The sequence below is a fragment of the Oryx dammah genome, unplaced genomic scaffold (genome assembly GCF_014754425.2).
Source record: "Oryx dammah isolate SB20612 unplaced genomic scaffold, SCBI_Odam_1.1 HiC_scaffold_3, whole genome shotgun sequence".
Taxonomy (NCBI): Eukaryota; Metazoa; Chordata; class Mammalia; order Artiodactyla; family Bovidae; genus Oryx; species Oryx dammah.
This window is the reverse complement of record NW_024070187.1, coordinates 43575571-43594948: the sequence shown is the minus strand read 5'-3', so window position 1 is coordinate 43594948 and position 19378 is coordinate 43575571. Positions and strand designations below refer to the sequence as shown.

The window sequence follows — 19378 nt, the reverse complement described above, 5'->3', positions numbered from 1 at the left end:
CTCTCAATTAATCTCAACTTCTCCCTCCCACACTGTATTTATAAGTCTGATTTCTATGTCTGCTTCTCCATTGCTGCCTTTTAATATGTATTATTTAGGCTTTGATTTTTTTTTTTTAAATTCACCCAGAAATGTGTCATAAGCTGTGGAATAGATAGACATTATTCTTTTCATTGGCTGCATAGTATTCCACTTGTAAAGGAGTATCATAATTTATTTAACCAGTTTCCTGTTCATTGATTTTTTGGGTAGTTTTCCAACCTTAGAAGTAAAAAGTGTGATGAACATCCTTATCTGTATTTAGTAATATATCTTCAAAGTCCAATATATCCTTGGAAAGTGAGAATGCCAGATTAAGAGCAGTGCTTAGTTAAAATACTTGGATAAACAGGTTACATCTTTAGAGCGTTTGTTATTCCATGTAGAATTTTAACCTGGTATTTTAAATTAAAAAATATGATAACCGGTATTACATTGGACATTTATTATGTTCCAGGCACTATTTTAAGCACATTATTTTTATTAACTCATTTAATCCTTGCATTACCCCATGAGATTTTTATCGATGAGGAAAGAAATAACTGGTTATATAGTTAGCTTAATGCTGAGGCTGAGGGTTAAGCTGATATAGAATACCGAACCCTGTGCTCAACAACTGTGTCCTGTTGTCTCTTACTGTCAGTATTGTGGATAAGTGATTATAGTGCACTGCTTTAATAATTGGTTTTTTAAGCATTAGACCTCAATTAGTAAATTTTCTAAATAACAAACTCCTTAGTAAAAGTACCTGTTTTAAAAAAGGAAACATGCATATATACAATATCCTACATATATTTATGAAGCGGTGAGTTTGAGCCCTCCTTAACTGGCCTTTTATCTTCCCTGTCCTGTTGACGGTAGAGAGTTAGAATCATAGGCAACATTTCAAAGTGATTGAATTTGCTTTCTTGTTTTAATTTAAGAGACTCTTAATACTATTCACTTTGCAGATTAGTACACTGAGGCTTATACCTTTCCGGTGGATATGCAACTGTGATCTCGGTGCTCCTTTTACACTTACATCAGGGTTAAACCCCAGTATGTGGTCAGCAGTTAATCTTTTTGTCTTCAGAATGTATTTATTCCTTCCTCTGTTGTGGTTGTTTTTGGTAATGAAGTTTCTGGTGAAGAAGGCCCCTGAAAAACATGCCAGGCCTCCCTGTCCATCACCAACTCCCTGAGTTTACTCAAACTCATGTCCATTGAGTTGGTGACGCCATCCAACTATCTCATCCTCTGTCGTCCCCTTCTCCTCTTGCCCCCAGTCTTTCCCAGCATCACGGTCTTTTCAAATGAGTCAGCTCTTCACATCAGGTGGCCAAAGTATTGGAGTTTCAGCTTCAACATCAGTCCTTCCAATGAACACCCAGGATTGATCTGGTTGGGCTGGTTGGATCTCCAAGAGTCTTCTCCATTACCACAGTTCAAAAGCATCAATTCTTCTGCACTCAGCTTTCTTTATAGTCCAGCTCACATCCATACATGACCACTGGAAAAACCATAGCCTTGACTAGATGGACCTTTGTTGACAAAGTAATGTCTCTGCTTTTGAATATGCTGTCTAGGTTGGTCATAACTTTCTTTCCAAGGAGTAAGCATCTTTTAATTTCATGGCTGCAATTACCATCTGCAGTGATTTTGGAGCCCCCCAAAATAAAGTCAGCCACTGTTTCCCTATCTATTTGCCATGAAGTGATGGGACCGGATACAAATAAATAGTTGTCTGAGGAGCCCTTACAAATAGCTGTGAAAAGAGAAGTGAAGTGAAGTCACTCAGTCGTGTCCGACTCTTTGCGACCCCGTGGACTGTAGCCCCCCAGGCTCCTCTGTCCATGGGATTCTCTAGGCAAGAGTACTGTAGTGGGTTGCCATTTCCTTCTCCAGGGGATCTTCCCAACCCAGGGATCGAACCCGGGTCTCCTGCATTGCAGGCAGACACTTTTTCCTCTGAGACACCAAGGAAGCCCTGAAAAGAGAGGCGAAAAGCAAAGGATAAAAGGAAAAATATACCCACTTGAATGCAGAGTTCCAAAGAAAGGATGGTTGGTGGTTTATTTTGAAGATAGGCCAGGAAGCTTAAGTTCTGCACTGGTGGGGCTTCATTTTGTATGCTAGGTGGATTATCCTTTAGGTTCCTTTGATTTCTTTCTTTTTATGCCAGATGGGATGAGAAGTTTCAGTTTTAGCTTGTTTATCTTATAGTTCTGTAAAAGGTGAACACTGGGATGGGAAAAGGGAGAAACCACTTTTTATAGATACATGTATTAAAAGATTTTATGTGAAAAGTGTGTCTGTGTGAATATTTGTGTATGTATAATAAGATTTTTCTCTCTAGGCAAGTTTCTGTTGAATAGAACTTTATTTTCGAAAGGACAAGAACAAATAAAATTGGTCAGCTTATCATTTTTTGTAATTGGGGAACCATCGTAACTCATGCTGGGTTCAGCATTTTAGCTGTGTTCTTCTAAGGGGAGTAACTGTTGTCCAGCCGATATGCTATTACAGAGAATGAATGGTCTTCCTTTGTCTGCTGCCGATAATTGGGGCATTGGAAATTCATGACTTTTGTGTGTTGTGGATAAGGAACAGTGACATATTTTGCAGCTTGTTTCATGGTTCCATGTTGCCTCACTGTTTCAAGTCTGAGTCCAAATACCTTGTACATTTGTCTGCTGTAGAATTTGGTCCGAAATAAACTAGTTCCCAAGAGTAGGAGATGGCAACCCACTCCAGTATTTTTGCCTGGAAAATTCCATGGACAGAGGAGCCTGGCGGGCTACAGTCCATGGAGTCTTAAAGAGTGGGACATGACTGAGAACACACACACACACTAGATTAGCAGAACTAATAAACAGATAATTTTAAAATTCTTACTGTATTATGGATCGTCTCTAGTCAAAAGAGTTGTACCCAAATTAGTGACTAAGACACAACAGTTAGTAATTAAAAGTAGATAATAGAATTGACTAAATGACCTAAGATTAATATAGTAGTCATCTGTGTAATTTTAAAATTTTAAATAACTTAATAATAACCAATGTTTTTTTTTTTAAGGGGTTACTTTTCACTTTATGGATGATTAATGTATACATAGGTTTTACAGGGTACTTTCAATGTTTTACTATTACTGTTAATGGTAGATGCACAAGTAAACAGTGAAAACCAGAGTAAAAAGTTTTAGTTTTTCTTATAGAGTAATATATGCTTTTTGAACAAAATTTGGAAACTATAACTTAAGAAAACAAACTTACTAGTTCTCCAACTAATATTTGTGTGACTGTAATGTGAGGTGGAATTATCTTTGAGGCAGAAGCAATAAAAGATTTATTTCTTGTTAAGTTTTAAATACACTTTCACTGCAAAAATACATTTTCACATAACCTGAAGGAGAGTTTGGGAAGGACTGATGCCATTCTCTTTGCCTGATTTGTCCCTGCCTTTTTCCCACACTGCCCTTACTCTTTAACTTCTAAGAAAGAGAGGATTTTACTTGCAAAACAAGTTCTTGTGTTATTTCAGCTGATGGGTAAAAGTGGAGAGAGACTGTTCTTAGCAGAATTTGAATCATCATCAAAGAAGGGAAAGATGGTTATGAATGAGGCATGGAGAATCCTTGATTAAAAGTTCTTTTTCATTGTTTCTAATACTTTTGGGTTTTATATCAGTTTTTTTATTTGGTTGTTGGACGTTTACTTTCTTGTGACTATAATGTTGCTGTGAACATTTTGCATAGAATTTGGAATCTGAATTGTAAGTTGTTTTTTTTTTCTTTCTATTTTTAGGAAGGATCGGGATCGTGACCGTGACCGTGAAGATAGGTCTAAAGATCGAGACCGAGAAAGAGATAGAGGAGATAGAGAGCGGGAAAGGGAGAAAGAAAAGGAGAAGGAATTGCGAGCTTCGACAAATGCTATGCTTATCAGTGCTGGATTACCACCTTTAAAAGCTTCCCATTCAGCTCACTCAACCCACTCGGCACATTCAACACATTCGACACATTCTGCGCATTCAACACACACCGGACATGCAGGACACACGTCACTTCCACAGTGCATTAATCCATTTACCAACTTACCCCACACACCTCGATACTATGATATTCTGAAGAAACGACTTCAGCTCCCTGTTTGGGAATACAAGGATAGGTTTACAGATATTCTGGTTAGACATCAGTCCTTTGTACTTGTTGGTGAGACTGGGTCTGGTAAAACAACACAGGTGAGTTACTGCATACCATGTATGTACTTTATTAATGTTTGTGTTTACTAAGTGTTGTGAATTTGGTCCTGGCAGTTATTCTCATTGGCTGGGCTGTCAGAATATTGGAGGCATAGCTGCTTTCTGTATTTAGCACTTTTTAGTGACTTACAGGGTGGAGATTGTGTAGGGAGTACCTATTTTCCTGAGTCTCTTTGGGAAAACAGCAGTGCTGGTTTTGATACCCCCCCGTTTTATTATGTAAATTATGACAGTGATACTCTCCCACCCACTTTGAATTTGGGGTGATACATATTTGGGGGTGCCAAGGTGAAGAGATCTGAACCATTGGAGTGATTTTTGTTTTTGTCATTTTCATTGCTTTTTGTTTTTATAATTGTTTTGAACTATGTGAATGATATCTATTCTTTTTAAAAAGTAGAAGAGCTAAGTAAGATCTCTTTACTTATGACCTCCATCTGTTAGTGTCCCCATCCTTCCCACCCCTGAACTAAACACACATATTAGTGTTGTGTTAGTAATATACTTAGGATATCTCAAACATGGATGAGCCCTTATTTGCTAGGCCCATATCATAGACATCTAGGCTGTTTCTGATGGTTGTTTTGCATGGCCAAGTATATATTTTAGATAAATTTCCAGACATTGCTGGGTCAGAGCAGGATTAATTGTAATTTTGGTACATACAGCCAAATAGCCTTCCATAGGCAACAGGCAACATAGTTTAACCTTCCATGAGCATATATTAGAACAGATCTGGGAAACCACTAGAGTGTACTACTGAACTTCTGCAAATCTGATAGGTGGAAAGTGGTATTTCAGTGTAATTTTTAACTTGCATTCTCTTGAGAAGTGAGATGCTTGATCCTGACCTATCAGAACATTTCTTAAATTTTATAAAAATAGCAGTCCCTGGCTATTGTAGAAAATTTGGAAAATTCAGGAAAATGGTGGAATGAGTTTAATCATTATTCATCATGCTGAGATAATTACATTGTTTCCTACTGGCCTGTTTTTCCATATTTATTTATCTGTGATAGGTGTTCACATTTGAGTGTACTGCATTTACAAGATAACCTTTTTTTAAGGTTACATGACACAAATTGTTAATTATTTCATGGAGACATTTTGAAGACTACAGTAGCAACCCAAATTAAAAGTTTTTGTTATTTAAAAGACTGAGCTTTTGTGAATATGATATTTCTTTTATTTATTTATTTATTTATTTTGATATTTCTTTTAAAGTGGAGGAAATGTAGTGTTGATGTTAGAAACTAAAACTGTTGGTTTATTTTTAATCACCTTATAGAAATTTAAAGAATTAAATACATGGAATGATGTAACTCTGAACTTATTAGTTTCATGTTTTTAATAATTATTTTAGTGGTTTATGTAGTTGTTTAATCAGCAGTTGGGTAAAGCCAGGCACTGTGTACTTTGTATTATCTCATTTTTTTCAGCAGTCATGGAAGGAAGTTGTTAATCACCATTTTACAGATGAGCAAAATGAGATTTAGATTTATGAGAAGTTTAGTTGATTGCCCTAGACTACATAATAGATATGGTTCGGTTCAGTATTTAAAACTTTTTACCTTTGTCTCATAGCCAAAGTTATTTCATTTTGCCCTTCTGGGGTCTTATATGCTTAACATTATTTCAGAGATGAGCTTATTTAGAAGCAGTTAATGGAGAAGAAGGTCAAGCAAACTCAAAACAAGAGGTTTGTGATTATTTGGATTGGTATTTGGGATTTTTTGTTTGTTTTTAATACTTAAGATACTTGGATACTTAGGGTTGCAGGGCATTTGAAGGGAACTCTTCAAATAATGAATTTCATGCAAATACTTTTTTTGGCATACTCCTACTGAATTTTGACTCAAAACCATTAAGAGTTGTCAGCCATTTTGAGTAATTTTTTTGTGTGTGTGCCTATCAGAAAATGAAATTCTCCAAACAAAATCTACTGTAGTTTAACTTTTGACTGAGATTCATAGTGAAGACATTGCACATTGCAATTTGGTATGCATATACTGTAGTCAAATAAAAAACTAAAGCTAATTCAGCCAAAGGGACAGCATGAGAAAGGGCATATGTTTAGAGAGAAGAGAAAGCATATCCCCTGGCCAGAGTGTATAGTGTGTGTTTGGAGACGGAGGTGGAGCTGGGGAGACTGAAACAGTAGCTTTCTTGGTGCAGATCAAGGGGCCAGCAGAACCTTTAGGTTGAAGGGAAATGACAAGAAATTTTACAGAAATGTCCTGTCTAGTGAGAATGTTGATGACAGGCTTTGTAGGAAGTCATAACAATTTGATTTTGTATAGGGTGGTAGAATGGAGAATAAAGGACAGATTGAGGACTTCTCTGTCAGTCCAGTGGGTAAGACCCCATGCTTCCACTGCAGGGAGCAGTAGTTCAGTCCTGCTTAGGGAACTAAGACCTCCCATGCTGTGTAGCCAGAAGAAAAAAAGGTTGGAGTTAAGATGTTACTATTGTTGAGTAGGAGACTTGGGAGGGATTTTTAAGTATTTGGAGAAAGGTGAGAAGTGGTTTTGGTTTTAAACTTGTTGGATTCAGGATACCAAAAACTTAGCCATTCTTCAAATGAAATGATAAGGTCAGGTGTAGTACTAGGGTTGGGATTGACATTTGATGTATGTCAGAAGAATAAACAAAATCACTTAGGATGATATATAAAACAAGAAGACTGAGGGCTATGGATCAGTTTTTAGGTAGATGGTCACCAATGGAGGAAGGGAAGCTGAGGGAAGGGATGGCTTAGAACTGATATTTGGCTTGAGCAAGTCAGTAGCATATTTTATGATGTAGTTCCCTTCTTAATGCTATTCTTAGAAATATGGATAAATATGTTGATGAAGCCAGGGTCCAAATCTTGTCTAGAAATCCTTGGAAGTTCCTGAAACCCTTTCAGAGTTCCTGAGATTTTTTTCATATACTTCAAACAAAACAAATACTGTAGTACGTTCAAAATAGAAGCAGTTAGAGTCTGTCTTCTGTTAAGCCAGACATTAGAAATAAGCAGATCTGAAACAGTGTAGTCTCTTGTTAAATTTTATTTTTTTAGGATGTACTTTCTTCGTAGAAACTGTTAATGCTAACATAGAATGGGTTTTTACTGTTAAGGAATTAATAAATATTTTAACAAGTTTTCAGTTTTAATTTCCTAACACAAGGAATATATTAGTCGTTGGGCATTCTGGGTTATTTTAAAAGTATAAAGAGGTCCTGAGATCAGAAGTTCAAAAACTGACGAATTGGCCAAGGTTGATCCTCTCATTTTTAAAGTGGAAGTAAGCTATTTGTTTCACTAGAGTGAATTTAAAAATCTGTGAATGTTCTTGCTTTGAGAATTCTGAATTAAGTTTTAATGACTTTAATTGACCAACGAATGTTTATTTGAATTTCATTTTGTTTGATCATATGAAGTATATTTTGCCTTTTAGGCGGTTCGCTGAAATGAAGATACATATAAAACTTTTCTGGAAAGCCACATAAACTTCGATCTGTTGGTTTACAAGCCCAGAGATGCCCTTCTGTTTTAGTTTAGTATTTTTGTTCATTTTAAGTTTTTAAGATCTGTGTATTTACATTCCTAGAGAAGCAGCATAATCTCTCCTTTCCCTTTTCAGATACTTGTAATGACAGCGGTTATCCTAAAATTGCAGAAAACCTGTCTACAGTGCAATAATAATACAAAAACCAGTGTTCTTCAAATACACTGTACAAATTATATACCAAAAAAACTCCATGTTTCCTGTAACATTAAAACCAGATAGACTTGAGGGCTTTGATGGAGACCCACTGTGTCTTTGTAGCAGTGGGTTCCAGTTGAATGCAGTAAGCACTTAAGATTTTTCCCGTGGTTCTTTTTCGGGTAGGTGGGTAGAGAAAGAACCATTAAATTAGAGGATCTCTGAGTTCCTGTTGATAATGAAACAGCCACTGTCATCGTGGCAACAACCAGCTGTTTATATGTGTTGGTCTCCCCCCTCCCCCGCCCCTTCTGTACCCTTCCTTGCACTCTTTCAGGGAAGTGCTGTTGCTACTTCTCTAGGTTCTATTGAGTTTGAGATTGACAGTTAACTTTTAAGATCTTCCTAAAATTAACCTTTAGGATGTTACTGTTGTGTATACTTCTGAGGGGAAAGGGATAGGAGTTAGATTCTCTTGACTTAGCTTTTTTTTTCCTTAACATTTTGAATGCACTTCACAGCATGTAGGATCTTAGTTCCCCAACCGGGAATAGAGCCTGTGCTCCCTGCATTGAAAGAGTGGAGTCTTAACCACTGGGCTGCTGGGGAAATCCCTAACATAACAAATTTGAATTGAATTGAAAGATACAACTTTATAACTGCAAATAGATATTATTTCTACTTTTATGTGCATTACTTTGTAACTGAAATTGTATAAGAATTTAAGTTAACAGTTTCTTAGAATATTTTTGGGAACTAACATTTGTTAGAAACTTAGAATTTTCCTAAGTTGAATTTTTTCCCCGTGTATAGAAAAATGCCTGGTGGTGGAACATTATACAGCATATTCAGCTCAGTGTACCTAGCTCACCAAGGTGTGCTTTTTTTGAGTCATAAATAATAACTGTGATGTGCCTAAATTGAATTTTGAAATTATTAGAATGAGATAAAACACTTCGTGTTAAACATACTCGATGTGTAGGCAGAGTAGAATTAATTTAAATGTGAAATTATTTGATAGATTCCACAGTGGTGTGTGGAGTACATGCGATCATTACCAGGACCCAAAAGAGGAGTTGCCTGTACCCAACCCAGGAGAGTGGCTGCAATGAGTGTGGCTCAGAGAGTTGCTGATGAAATGGATGTGATGTTGGGCCAGGAAGTTGGTTACTCCATTCGATTTGAAGACTGCAGTAGTGCAAAAACCATTCTTAAGTAAGTACTGTCTTTAAAAATGGACGCTATTTCCCCTCTGCTTTTAGTTTTCTGCCACCAGATAGCAGACCTTGCTAGTGGAGTCTCAAGTTATCCAGTTTTAAAATAATCCAGATTAAACATTCTGATGCTTACCAGATGACTTTTTAATATGGATTCTTTTTTTTTGTTAGTAATATATATAGCTGTTCAGTAGACATGAATTTCATAGGTCAGATTTTAGTTACTTGGTGCTATATCTTAGGTGAAGTGTATCATTTAAATATGACAGAAAGGTAGATGATGTATCTTAGTAAAGGAAAAATATTTGTAGAAAGAAGGATGTATGGGAAGGGATATGATTTATTTGGGGTAGAGGGCTTTTGATACTAATTACACTAGTGTTACCATGGATGTGTTTTGAACTAAAAGGAGCAATCTTTTGTAATATACTCTTATTAGAGTCTCCTCAAAAACCTCTTCGTTACACCGTATTGAACGTCTTTCTAATATGATTGACAACCATATTGAGCTGCTTTCTAATGCTTTAACTTCCCTGATTTCTAGTCTTCATCTTCACACTTGGGTTCAGCATAAGTAGTGTGATGTTTGTTGCCTGATGGTAATTCTTTTGAAACTCTTTTGTTTATTCCGTGTGTATGCGTATGACAGTTCATTTTTTTAAAATGAGTTCTTTGTCTTGATACAGTCTTGTCCCTGAGGTTGTATTTAAAAGACAGTGGTGGGTAAGATGTTACATAGACAGCAACAGGAGTCTTTGATGGCAGAGATACATACAGCGTTACAGGGGAAGCTGTGTATTTTACAGAAAACTTCAAATGTATGTAAAAGTAGAATGATGCTGTAATAAACTCATATTTATTTGTCTTGCATCTTCAAAGTTGACTCATCTTGTTTCATCCATCTCAACCCATTTCTTTGTCCCCCCAAATAAGAAGCAAATCCTAGGCATCATATACTTTTGATCTGTAAATATTTCAGTGCATCTGTCTCAAAAATAAGATTTCTCTAAATGTAATGGTGCTATCACAACTTAAACATTTTTTTCCATAATCAAAACCTTGCTGCCTTTCAAATTCCATCTCAGTTTCTTCTAGTTTTTTTTGATTTATTATAATTTCTAATTAATTGCATTATTAATTAGTTGTTAATAGCAATTGAACTTAAGTGTTTACTTCAGTCAGCTTGTCTTTATGACTTTATGAGGTGTGTTTTTGACTTAAACCTTAATCTTTATTGAATAAATTTTTAGTGACAGTCATGGTATTTATCAGATGTAAATACAGTATAATTGACGAAAGCATTACCTAAAATCTAAACTTATTTTTTTTATTATTTTAAGATTAGATAATGTCAAGGAATTGAGGATAATAAAGTGCAGATTTTGCTCACCTTTAGGAGAAACAATAAATTGACATTTGATTTACTGTGCGTTGAGCTTTTTTTTAAGTTGAGCAGGGAGAGCAGAATTTAGGAATTGGGAGATGAGAATGTTACATGCAATGTTAGAGCAAAATGTGTAAATGTTTATTGGTAGGCTTTCAAAAGATGCATGCTTGGGAAAGATTTGGGTTCAGTTAATAGGGAATGAATGACAACAGATTTGAGAGCTCTATCTTTGGCATTGTGATTTTTTTTTGCGAAATGGTTTCTAGTGGCTTTATTTAAATTTAAAAAGAAACCTTAATTCTTATAGGGTAAGCTTATTGAAATCTCTTCTGGAATCTTCTGAAGAGCTAGAAGGTAACCTAGTATTGTCTTTAAGTGATATCACATCCTATTAGTATGGAGTAAGTGGTAGTTTTAACTAATGGGAGAGTTTTATTAAGTGCAGTGTCTTATGAATCCCTAGATATATTTTGTGTAGTCATCCATCAACTCGTTTTTTGAGAACCCAGATGTTCAAAATAGCTAAAGCTTTAACTTAATGAGAATTAGTTACGTAGTTAATTGGGTAGGAAGAGTGAATACATCAGACAGCTATCAGACAACTATTTGAGTCCTCCATTAACTGTTTTCATGTGTAGATATAAAATGCCTATGGATCTACTTGTAGCCAGAAGAAGCCTTTAATCTTCACTGTAGAAGGATGGTGACGAGGACTAACTCATAAAGATTCTGCTTGAGAAGCTGAAAATTTAACCATATGCTTCCTGATTCATTGTGTACACTATAAATGCTGGTTTACTAATTAATTTGTTTGAGACTACTTCAGTTTCATCTTTATACGCTAATGGTCCAAAGATAGTTTCTCCAGTGTTTGGGACACACACGTGTCTACATTCTAGGTCTTAATATTGCTCTAGTTAGAGGATTGGATCTAGTGTAAATTTGTGCACACTATGTTAAACTAGCTTTAAATAGCTATCCAGTCCCAGTAGCCAAGTTAACTTTTCAAAACCACCACTGCTAAATGGTTTTTATAATTCGTTGTGTGTTTGCCTGCTCCCATCTTTTTTTTTCTCCTAAAGTATTCCTTTTGCAATATATGTATGTTCCTTTGGCCATCTTGGAATGGAAGTTACTGGAGGGGGCGTACCTCAATGAGGTAGTTAAAATATTTAATATTTACATTATTATTTTGGTAGCTAATTTCACTGTTATTTTGGTGATGTGCTTCCTTTTTGTTTTTTCCTCAAATTATAAAACTAAGAGAATGTGATACCGGGGGAACCTAGTAGCTTTAACTTATGCAAGTGATGTCTAGCCATTCATTCAGTCAGCTAATAACTGAGTACCTTCTGTGTGTTGGGCAGTGCTCGCTATAGTAGTAAAACTGGCCCCGTCCACATAAATACACAGTAAATATAAACTTTCAAATTATGATTAGGCTTTGAAAGAATTTTGGAATGTATTTGAAAGCATGACTTGAGAATTCACTTGAGGCTGGAAAAGAGAAGGCAGAATTTCAGTCAAGAGCTAAAGTAAAAGTAGTGGTTTGCCAGGAGTAGCAATAGGGGTACAGACTTTTTAGGCACATGGAACATCATTTTTAAAAACCCTTTTTTCTGAATGAAAAGCATACTTTTTACTTGAAGGCACTGTAGTCTTCATGTTACTTCATGTTACTTACACTGATTTGTGTAAGTCAGCATTTCTAAGGCAGATCAGTTTTGAGATGGTTCAGGACTGGTTTATAGACAGTATGGATAATCAGAGATTGGTTTGATTCTTTTTCTTAACCTGATTGTAACATAAGCCCGTTGGGAAGGGAGTTTGTATGCTTCTTCATGGATCCTTTATTTTAAAAAAAAAAATGACATGGAAGGGGCAGCAGAGGAGTGTGAAAATTTGTCACTATAATGTAGACTATCAGTGAACATAATTGTGGAAAGGGTAGTTTTCACAGAAAGACATTTTCCTTGATTGTTTAAACTTGCCTTGGTGGAGAAGGTACAGTGATAGGTTGATTTGGTGCATGTAATTTACCTTTTATTCTGAATCGTTTGCTTTTGAGTATCAGTTTCATTTCAGTTTTGGAATTTGTCAGAAGGTTAAGAACTCAATCTGGGATAATGTGTATGAAGCAGGAAGTGTTGCAGCTCTTTCTTGGAGGACACGTGATGTTAGCTCTGTAAGGGTAGGTAAGCATCTTGAGATGTTTATCTTTTATATAACTTAAGGACAAGCTGCTGGAAAATCAAGAACAATTAAGATAGGGCATAGTCTAGATCTGATTGAGTGATGGGGGAAATAAACAGCCTGGGTTTTAAGATATGATAAACCCTTTGTAAAACCTGAGGGAGAGATGTTTTGAACAAGCCAGCTAAAGAAGTACTATTTCACAGAACATGGTTCAGAAACTTGGGGAATTTTTTAATTTCCAAAAGGCAGTCAAGGTGAGAAGATGAAAGAGAATCTGTAAGTACATAACAAATACAAGAGCCTAGTATAACAGAACCTCTAAGGTTGCTACTTGGGGAGGATTTACCAGTCACTGCCATAGCAGATTCTTTGGGACCTCAGGAAACAGTTCAGAGGACCAGCTGCATGACTGCTTAGAGTTTCCAGAGTGAATTTCTAACAAGGCAGTCTTGTTCTAAAAACTTGACTTGAGAAAAGAATCAAAAGGAAATAGATTGCGGAGCACAGACTCTAGGATCATGGTGCCTAGTTGTGTCCTAATCTGTCACTTACTGTCTGTGATTTTGTCCATGTTAATTAACCTCCTTGAGCTTACTGCTTTCAGAAGATGGAGCTGACAATAACAGCTACATCTTAGGATTGTTCTCAGATCAGATATGTAATTTGTGTGTATCCCTTAGAATAATACCTGTAACATAGCAAGTGCTAAGTCAACATTTCTTCTCTTGCTGCTGCTGATAGTGGTGGTAGATTTTCACTGTGAGAAATTGTTGTATTTTGTTAACCAGTTAACCTGGTTAATTTAAAATGGACTTACAAAGCTAATTTAATATAGTCCCTTTTAATACAGTATTTGAATTACAATGTGGGGGTTTTAGCTTGAATTAAACATTGATACTACTTGTCAATATAAAATGAATGAATGAATCCAAATATTCTTTGAGGGCTGAAGGTAAGATGTGGAAACAAATCTGGTCTTTAGAGATTATTATATAAACATCAATTATAAACTAATTTATCGAGCATCTGTTATATGGTGGGCTTTGTTCTAATTCAAGTGTATCTCTGAATTAGGGAAAGGTAGTTTTACTGGATCTTCAGAAAGGAGTAGGTGTAAAGAATAAATGTGGTTGTTTACCACTTCAGAAGTTCCTGTCATAGAAACTTAAAAAATCACTGTTGTCACCTTAGAAAAAAATTCTGTTGACTTTTAATTCATACAAAGCTAACTTGATTTCCTAAAGGTCTGCATATAGTATTACATTTGACCTTTGTATTTAAAGCACTTGCAAGGGATTAGTTATAGAAGTCTCTCTTTGCTTATAGTGCCAACACCTTTTAAGAAAATACTAAGACGTACTCGTCCATCGTAGCTTTCTGTAAATTCTGTTGTAAAGATAAGAGATCATTTCCTTCAAAAGTTATGACAGTGTGAGGAATAAGCAGTATATTTTGAAAAAATGATTTAATTTCCTTGTGTGCTCAGTGGCTCAGTTGTGTCCCAATGCTTTGTGACCCCCATGAACGGTAGCCTGCCAGGCTCCTCTGTCCATGGGATTTTCCAGGCAAGGATAGTAGAGTGGGTTGCCATATCGTTTCCTTATTTCTCGTTAATTTCTTAGGTGTTTCTTTTGCTTGATTAGATCTCTAACTCTGAAACACATACCAAATGTATTTTGGGTGTTTGCCAAAATAAAGCTGTATGCTTAGGCTGCTGATCTTCAACATGTAAGTTAATAACTAGGAAGCTATGTATTTGATAAATAAGATGTGATATTTTCTGTTTGGCTTTTTATAAGTGTTAGAATTGCATTAAAGCATTTTAGATTCCACATTATTCAGAGTACCATATGGCACCTTTCCATGTGACTGTTCACATCTAGTGGTTTGTTCTCATTGTAGCCAATATAATGCTACATAGTGCTGTGGCTATAGTGAGATTAGTGTTACTCATATGGGGTAATGCTTTTGCTGAGAATGTCAAATTACACTTGAACCTGTATAAATCTTTATCCTTTTACAGATGAAAGGAGCATTATGTTTATTAAGGAGCTATGTCAGTGTCATTGACTCTTTCTTGACTTGATAGAGGAGGTATGCTGTGAAGCAATTAAGGTAGTTTGAATGTCACATGAATTGTGTAAATGATTTCACAGAAGAGGAAGTACTTCATTTGAGCTGAGAAAAATGGCGAGACCTAGATAGGCAAGTTAACTAGGTGGATAAGTTGGATTTTAAGTAGAGTAGACATTCTCATGCTGCTTTGGTTTATAGCATGCTTAATGTCAGGAGTTTTTCATGGTACTCTAGCCCTTTAAGCAATAACTCAAAATTCTAATAATTTGTTCTAACAACCTAATAGTCTATTAAACAAATATTGGACATTGAAAGAAAAAGCTCAGTAATTGATTTTATTCTTATTCACCATTATTTAATAATGGATATCTTTGCTGTTGGAACACAGCAGTTTCTTACATCTTCAAATCAGATTGGATGCTGCCACCTTTATTTTTCTACACAGTAATGTAAACCTAGATTGTGCTAGGGGATTGTATGTGAGCTGTGTAAGTTAGAGGTGAGTCCAGAAATAGCCAGATCACTTGAAAGAGGTGTGTTAGTTGCTCAGTTGTGTCCAGCTCTTTGTGACCCCATGGACTATAGTCCACCAGGCTCTGTCCATGAGATTCTCCAGGCAAAAGAATACTGGAGTGGATTGCCATTCCCTTCTTTAGGGATCTTCCCAATCCAGGGATCGAACCCAGGTCTCCCACATGGCAGGCATTTTCTTTTCCGTCTGAGCCACCAGGGAAGCCCTCTGAAAGAGGTAAAAAAAAAAAAAACTTTATTTTTTAAACTGACTTGTATATATACTTAAAAAACATTATCAACTCTTTGTACCCATGTCATATGGAAGTGCTAATTGATGAAAACAGTCGTTTTGATGGGTGAAGGTAATTTGATGAGTTTTACCAATAGCTGTTCAGTAAGTATAATAGCTTTCACTCTAGACATGTTTAAAAATTGTTGGCTTTTGGGGGGATGACCAACCATTTCATAGTGTTGATATTGTGAAGGATGGCTAGGGTATTTAGACTCATCATATTTGGTGGTGAAAAGAACAATATTTTATAAAATCACTATATGTGGTTCTGTCTTCTAATATTATCCCTGATAAATGCAAGCTGTTTTAGCCTTGTCATTTGTTCCTTACTGTTGTCATTCAGAGGAGTATTCTGCTGATAGGGGCTTTAAACAAAAAGTAAGTTACATGTAGAAAATTGCATTAAGTACTACTTTTGGTCATGGTCTCTGAGAAGTCTTGATCCATTATAAGTGTGAAGAAATGGCCACACACAAACCTGTTTGTGTAGGTGTTTTATTGTAGGTAGCTTTTCTTTAATAGAGATGTCACTTGACTGGATTGTAATGGATTAGTCTAAAAACTTAATGGTAAATAGAAATTTTATGTGAACTTTAAACATTTTATTTTAACCTAAAACTTAACATGTTCATTTATCAATCTGTTAGTGTAGAACCAATGCCATTTCCTTGAATATGGGCCCTTTGTAGTTCCATTACTTAGTAAATTGTCTAGTTGTTAAAGGGAGATTAAACTGAGACACTTGGAAAATACCCAGGTGTTGCTTTTCTGGAATTTTAAGAGTTCAGTCTTCTGGAAGTCCTCTTTCACTCCTCTATAGTTATCTCACATTTGATGTTTTTTTTGTATGTGATTTATCTTCAAGCTTTTTTGAAGCATATAACTTAGGATACGTACATACAACTCTCTTTTCTATCCTAAAAGGTTATCACTGTGTAACATAAGATTGTGTTGGCCCAGTTGGTAGGGACAGAAGTGTGGTTTATTCTAATATGTTTGTAGAGTAAGATTGATTTTCCCAAGGATTCATTCATTAGGTGAAGGTTAGTTAAGAGTGTAGTGTACAGTTCTACTATATTGAATACTTAACCAAGTGCCAGGCAGTTGGTGCATTTAGGTGGTTTATATATATTGTTTTATTTAATGTGAACGATAGCCACTGTATTCTCATTTTTCAAATGCAGCATTAGAGGAAGTTGAACTTATTTAAGGTAGAACACCAGTAAGAAAGCAGGGACTTGACCAAGGTTTGTCTTGCAAAAAGGATATGTCCTTAATCACTCTATATGCTGTTATTTCTCTCTATCCTCATTCTTCAGCTCCGTAGAATCATTTATGTGTAAGTATTTGTAAGGTAGTAAATCTAATTACTCAGGTTTTACTCAATCTGTGAAATAGATACCAGGAATTTCTTTTGGTCATGCTGAATGAATTTTGGATCCTCTAGAAACAGTTTTGATTTATTTGTGTGTTTAGTCATGCCAGAATAAAGCCTATACTTTGAAAGGTAACCAAAACCCCAACAGGATTGGAATAACAGCACATAACTAGGATTTTCAGAACATATTAAACTTCAGCTTTAATAGTAGGGCTGGTTCAAGACATATGGCTGCTAATTTCACTTATATTTTCCCTGGAGATTGTTCTAGAACAGTGTAAAGTTTCTTCATTCATTTTAATGACTGCTAGTTTAATTCCTTGGATGGACACTCAGAATTTACAGTTTCTTTTATTAAAATCAGTTGGTGTCCTTAGTATTCTCTTATAAACTTGTACACACATTTTTTTCACACATGTTCAGGTGAGTATATCTGTGAAATGAGTTTCTTAAAAATGAAACTGGTTGGGTCACAGGGTGTGTTGGAATTTTATTAGCTGTTGCCATATTTTAGCTACTCTGACTAAGGGATGAGCAAATGAGTATCTGTTTCTATGGCCTTGCCAACACTTTGTTGTGGAACATTTTTATCTTTGTCTATATTGTAAGTTAAAAAGTGAAATCTCATTATGATTTTAATCTGCATTTCTTTTATATGAAATTGAGCATCTTTACATGTACTTACGAGCCATTTTTATTTCTTTTTGGAATCAAAGATGCTTTTCTCAGCTTTTCAGACATATTGCTACCTGGTTGACAGTCATTTTTATGGTGCTGTTTTAAAATGCATATCTTAAACAAGGCCCTACTGTATAGCACAGAGAATTATATTCAATATCCTGTGGTAAACCATAATGGAGAATATATATTTTAAAAGTATATATAAGTGAATCACTTTACTGTGCAGCAGAAATAAACATAACATTGTAAATCAGCTATGTGTCTGTCAGTCGCTCAGTCGTGTCTGACTCTTAGCGATCCCATGGACTGTAGCCCGCAAAGCTCCTCTGTCTGTGAAATTCTCCAGGCAAGAATACTGGAGTGGGAAAGTATTTCCTTCTTCAGGAGATCTTCCCAATCCAGGGATTGAACCTGGGTCTCTTGCAGTGCAGGCAGATACTTTTACCATCTCAGCTCCTTTAGTTCAGTTCAGTTCAGTCACTCAGTCATGTCTGACTCTTTGAGACCCTATGAACCGCAGCACACCAGGCCTCCCTGTCCATCACCAACTCCCAGAGTTTACCCAAACTCATGTCCGTTGAGTCAGTGATGCCATCTAACTATCTCATCCTCTGTCGTCCCCTTCTCCTCCTGCCTTCATTCTTTCCCAACGTCAGGGTCTTTTCAGATGAGTCAGTTCTTCGCATCAGGTGGCCAAGGTGTTGGAGTTACAGCTTCACCATCAGTCCTTCCAGTGAACACCCAGGACTGATCTCCTTGAGGATGGACTGCTTGGATCTCTTTGCAGTCCAAGGGACTCTAAAGAGTCTTCTCCAACACCACAGTTCAAAAGCATCCATTCTTCTGTGCTCAGCTTTCTTTATACTCCAACTCTCACATCCATGCATGACTACTGGAAAAACCATAGCCTTCACTAGATGGACCTTTGTTGGCAAAGTAATGTCTCTGCTTTTTAATATGCTGTCTAGGTTGATCCTAACTTTCCTTCCAAGGAGTAAGCGTCTTTTAATTTCGTGGCTGCAGTCACCATCTGCAGTAATTTTGGAACCCCAAAAAATAAAGTCAGCCACTGTTTCCACTGTTCCCTCATCTATTTGCCATGAAGTGATGAGCTCTGAGGGAAGTCCTAAATCAATTATACCTCAGTTTAAAAGATCATGAGTGGAAAAAATAATAATTTTTAAAATACCATTGCAGTTTCAGACAAAGTTTAAGTCATTGCAACTAGGCTCAAACACATCTTTATTAATAAATTTTTGCCTACGAGAAGTAAGTTTGTTTATTCCTATAGTATAAAAAAAAAAATCCATGCTTCAACTCTTAGAAAGCACTTTTTGCCTCCCTGCTTTCCCTGCAAAGAGTTGTCGAGATTCTTGAAGAAGTGCTGGTTGGTTTGTGAGAGGTTAGGTGAATATGGCAGATGAAGCAAGACTTGGTAGACCAATTTGTTCAACTTTTGAAGTGTTGGTTGTGCAGCGTGCAGTTGAGCGTTGTTGTGGCAAAGAATTGAGCCTTTTCTGTTGACTAATAGTTGCAGGCATTGCAGTTTTCAGTGCATCTCATTGAGTTGCCAAGCGTACTTCTCAGATGTAATGGTATCGTCAGGATTCCATGAAGGCTGTAGTGGATCAGATGGGCAGGAACCAAACAGTGGCCGTGACTTTTTTGGTA

General features: G+C 36.2%; 1 protein-coding gene across 1 annotated transcript in view; it reads left to right on the top strand.

Annotated features, from left to right (window-relative positions):
• Positions 1-19378, top strand: part of DHX15 (DEAH-box helicase 15) — a 55090-nt gene that overhangs the window by 3701 nt on the left and 32011 nt on the right. Inside the window, exons 2-3 of the mRNA XM_040237937.1 lie at positions 3822-4257; positions 8989-9182. Coding sequence (XP_040093871.1) covers positions 3822-4257; positions 8989-9182 — 630 coding nt within the window. The remainder of the gene's footprint in view (positions 1-3821; positions 4258-8988; positions 9183-19378) is intronic.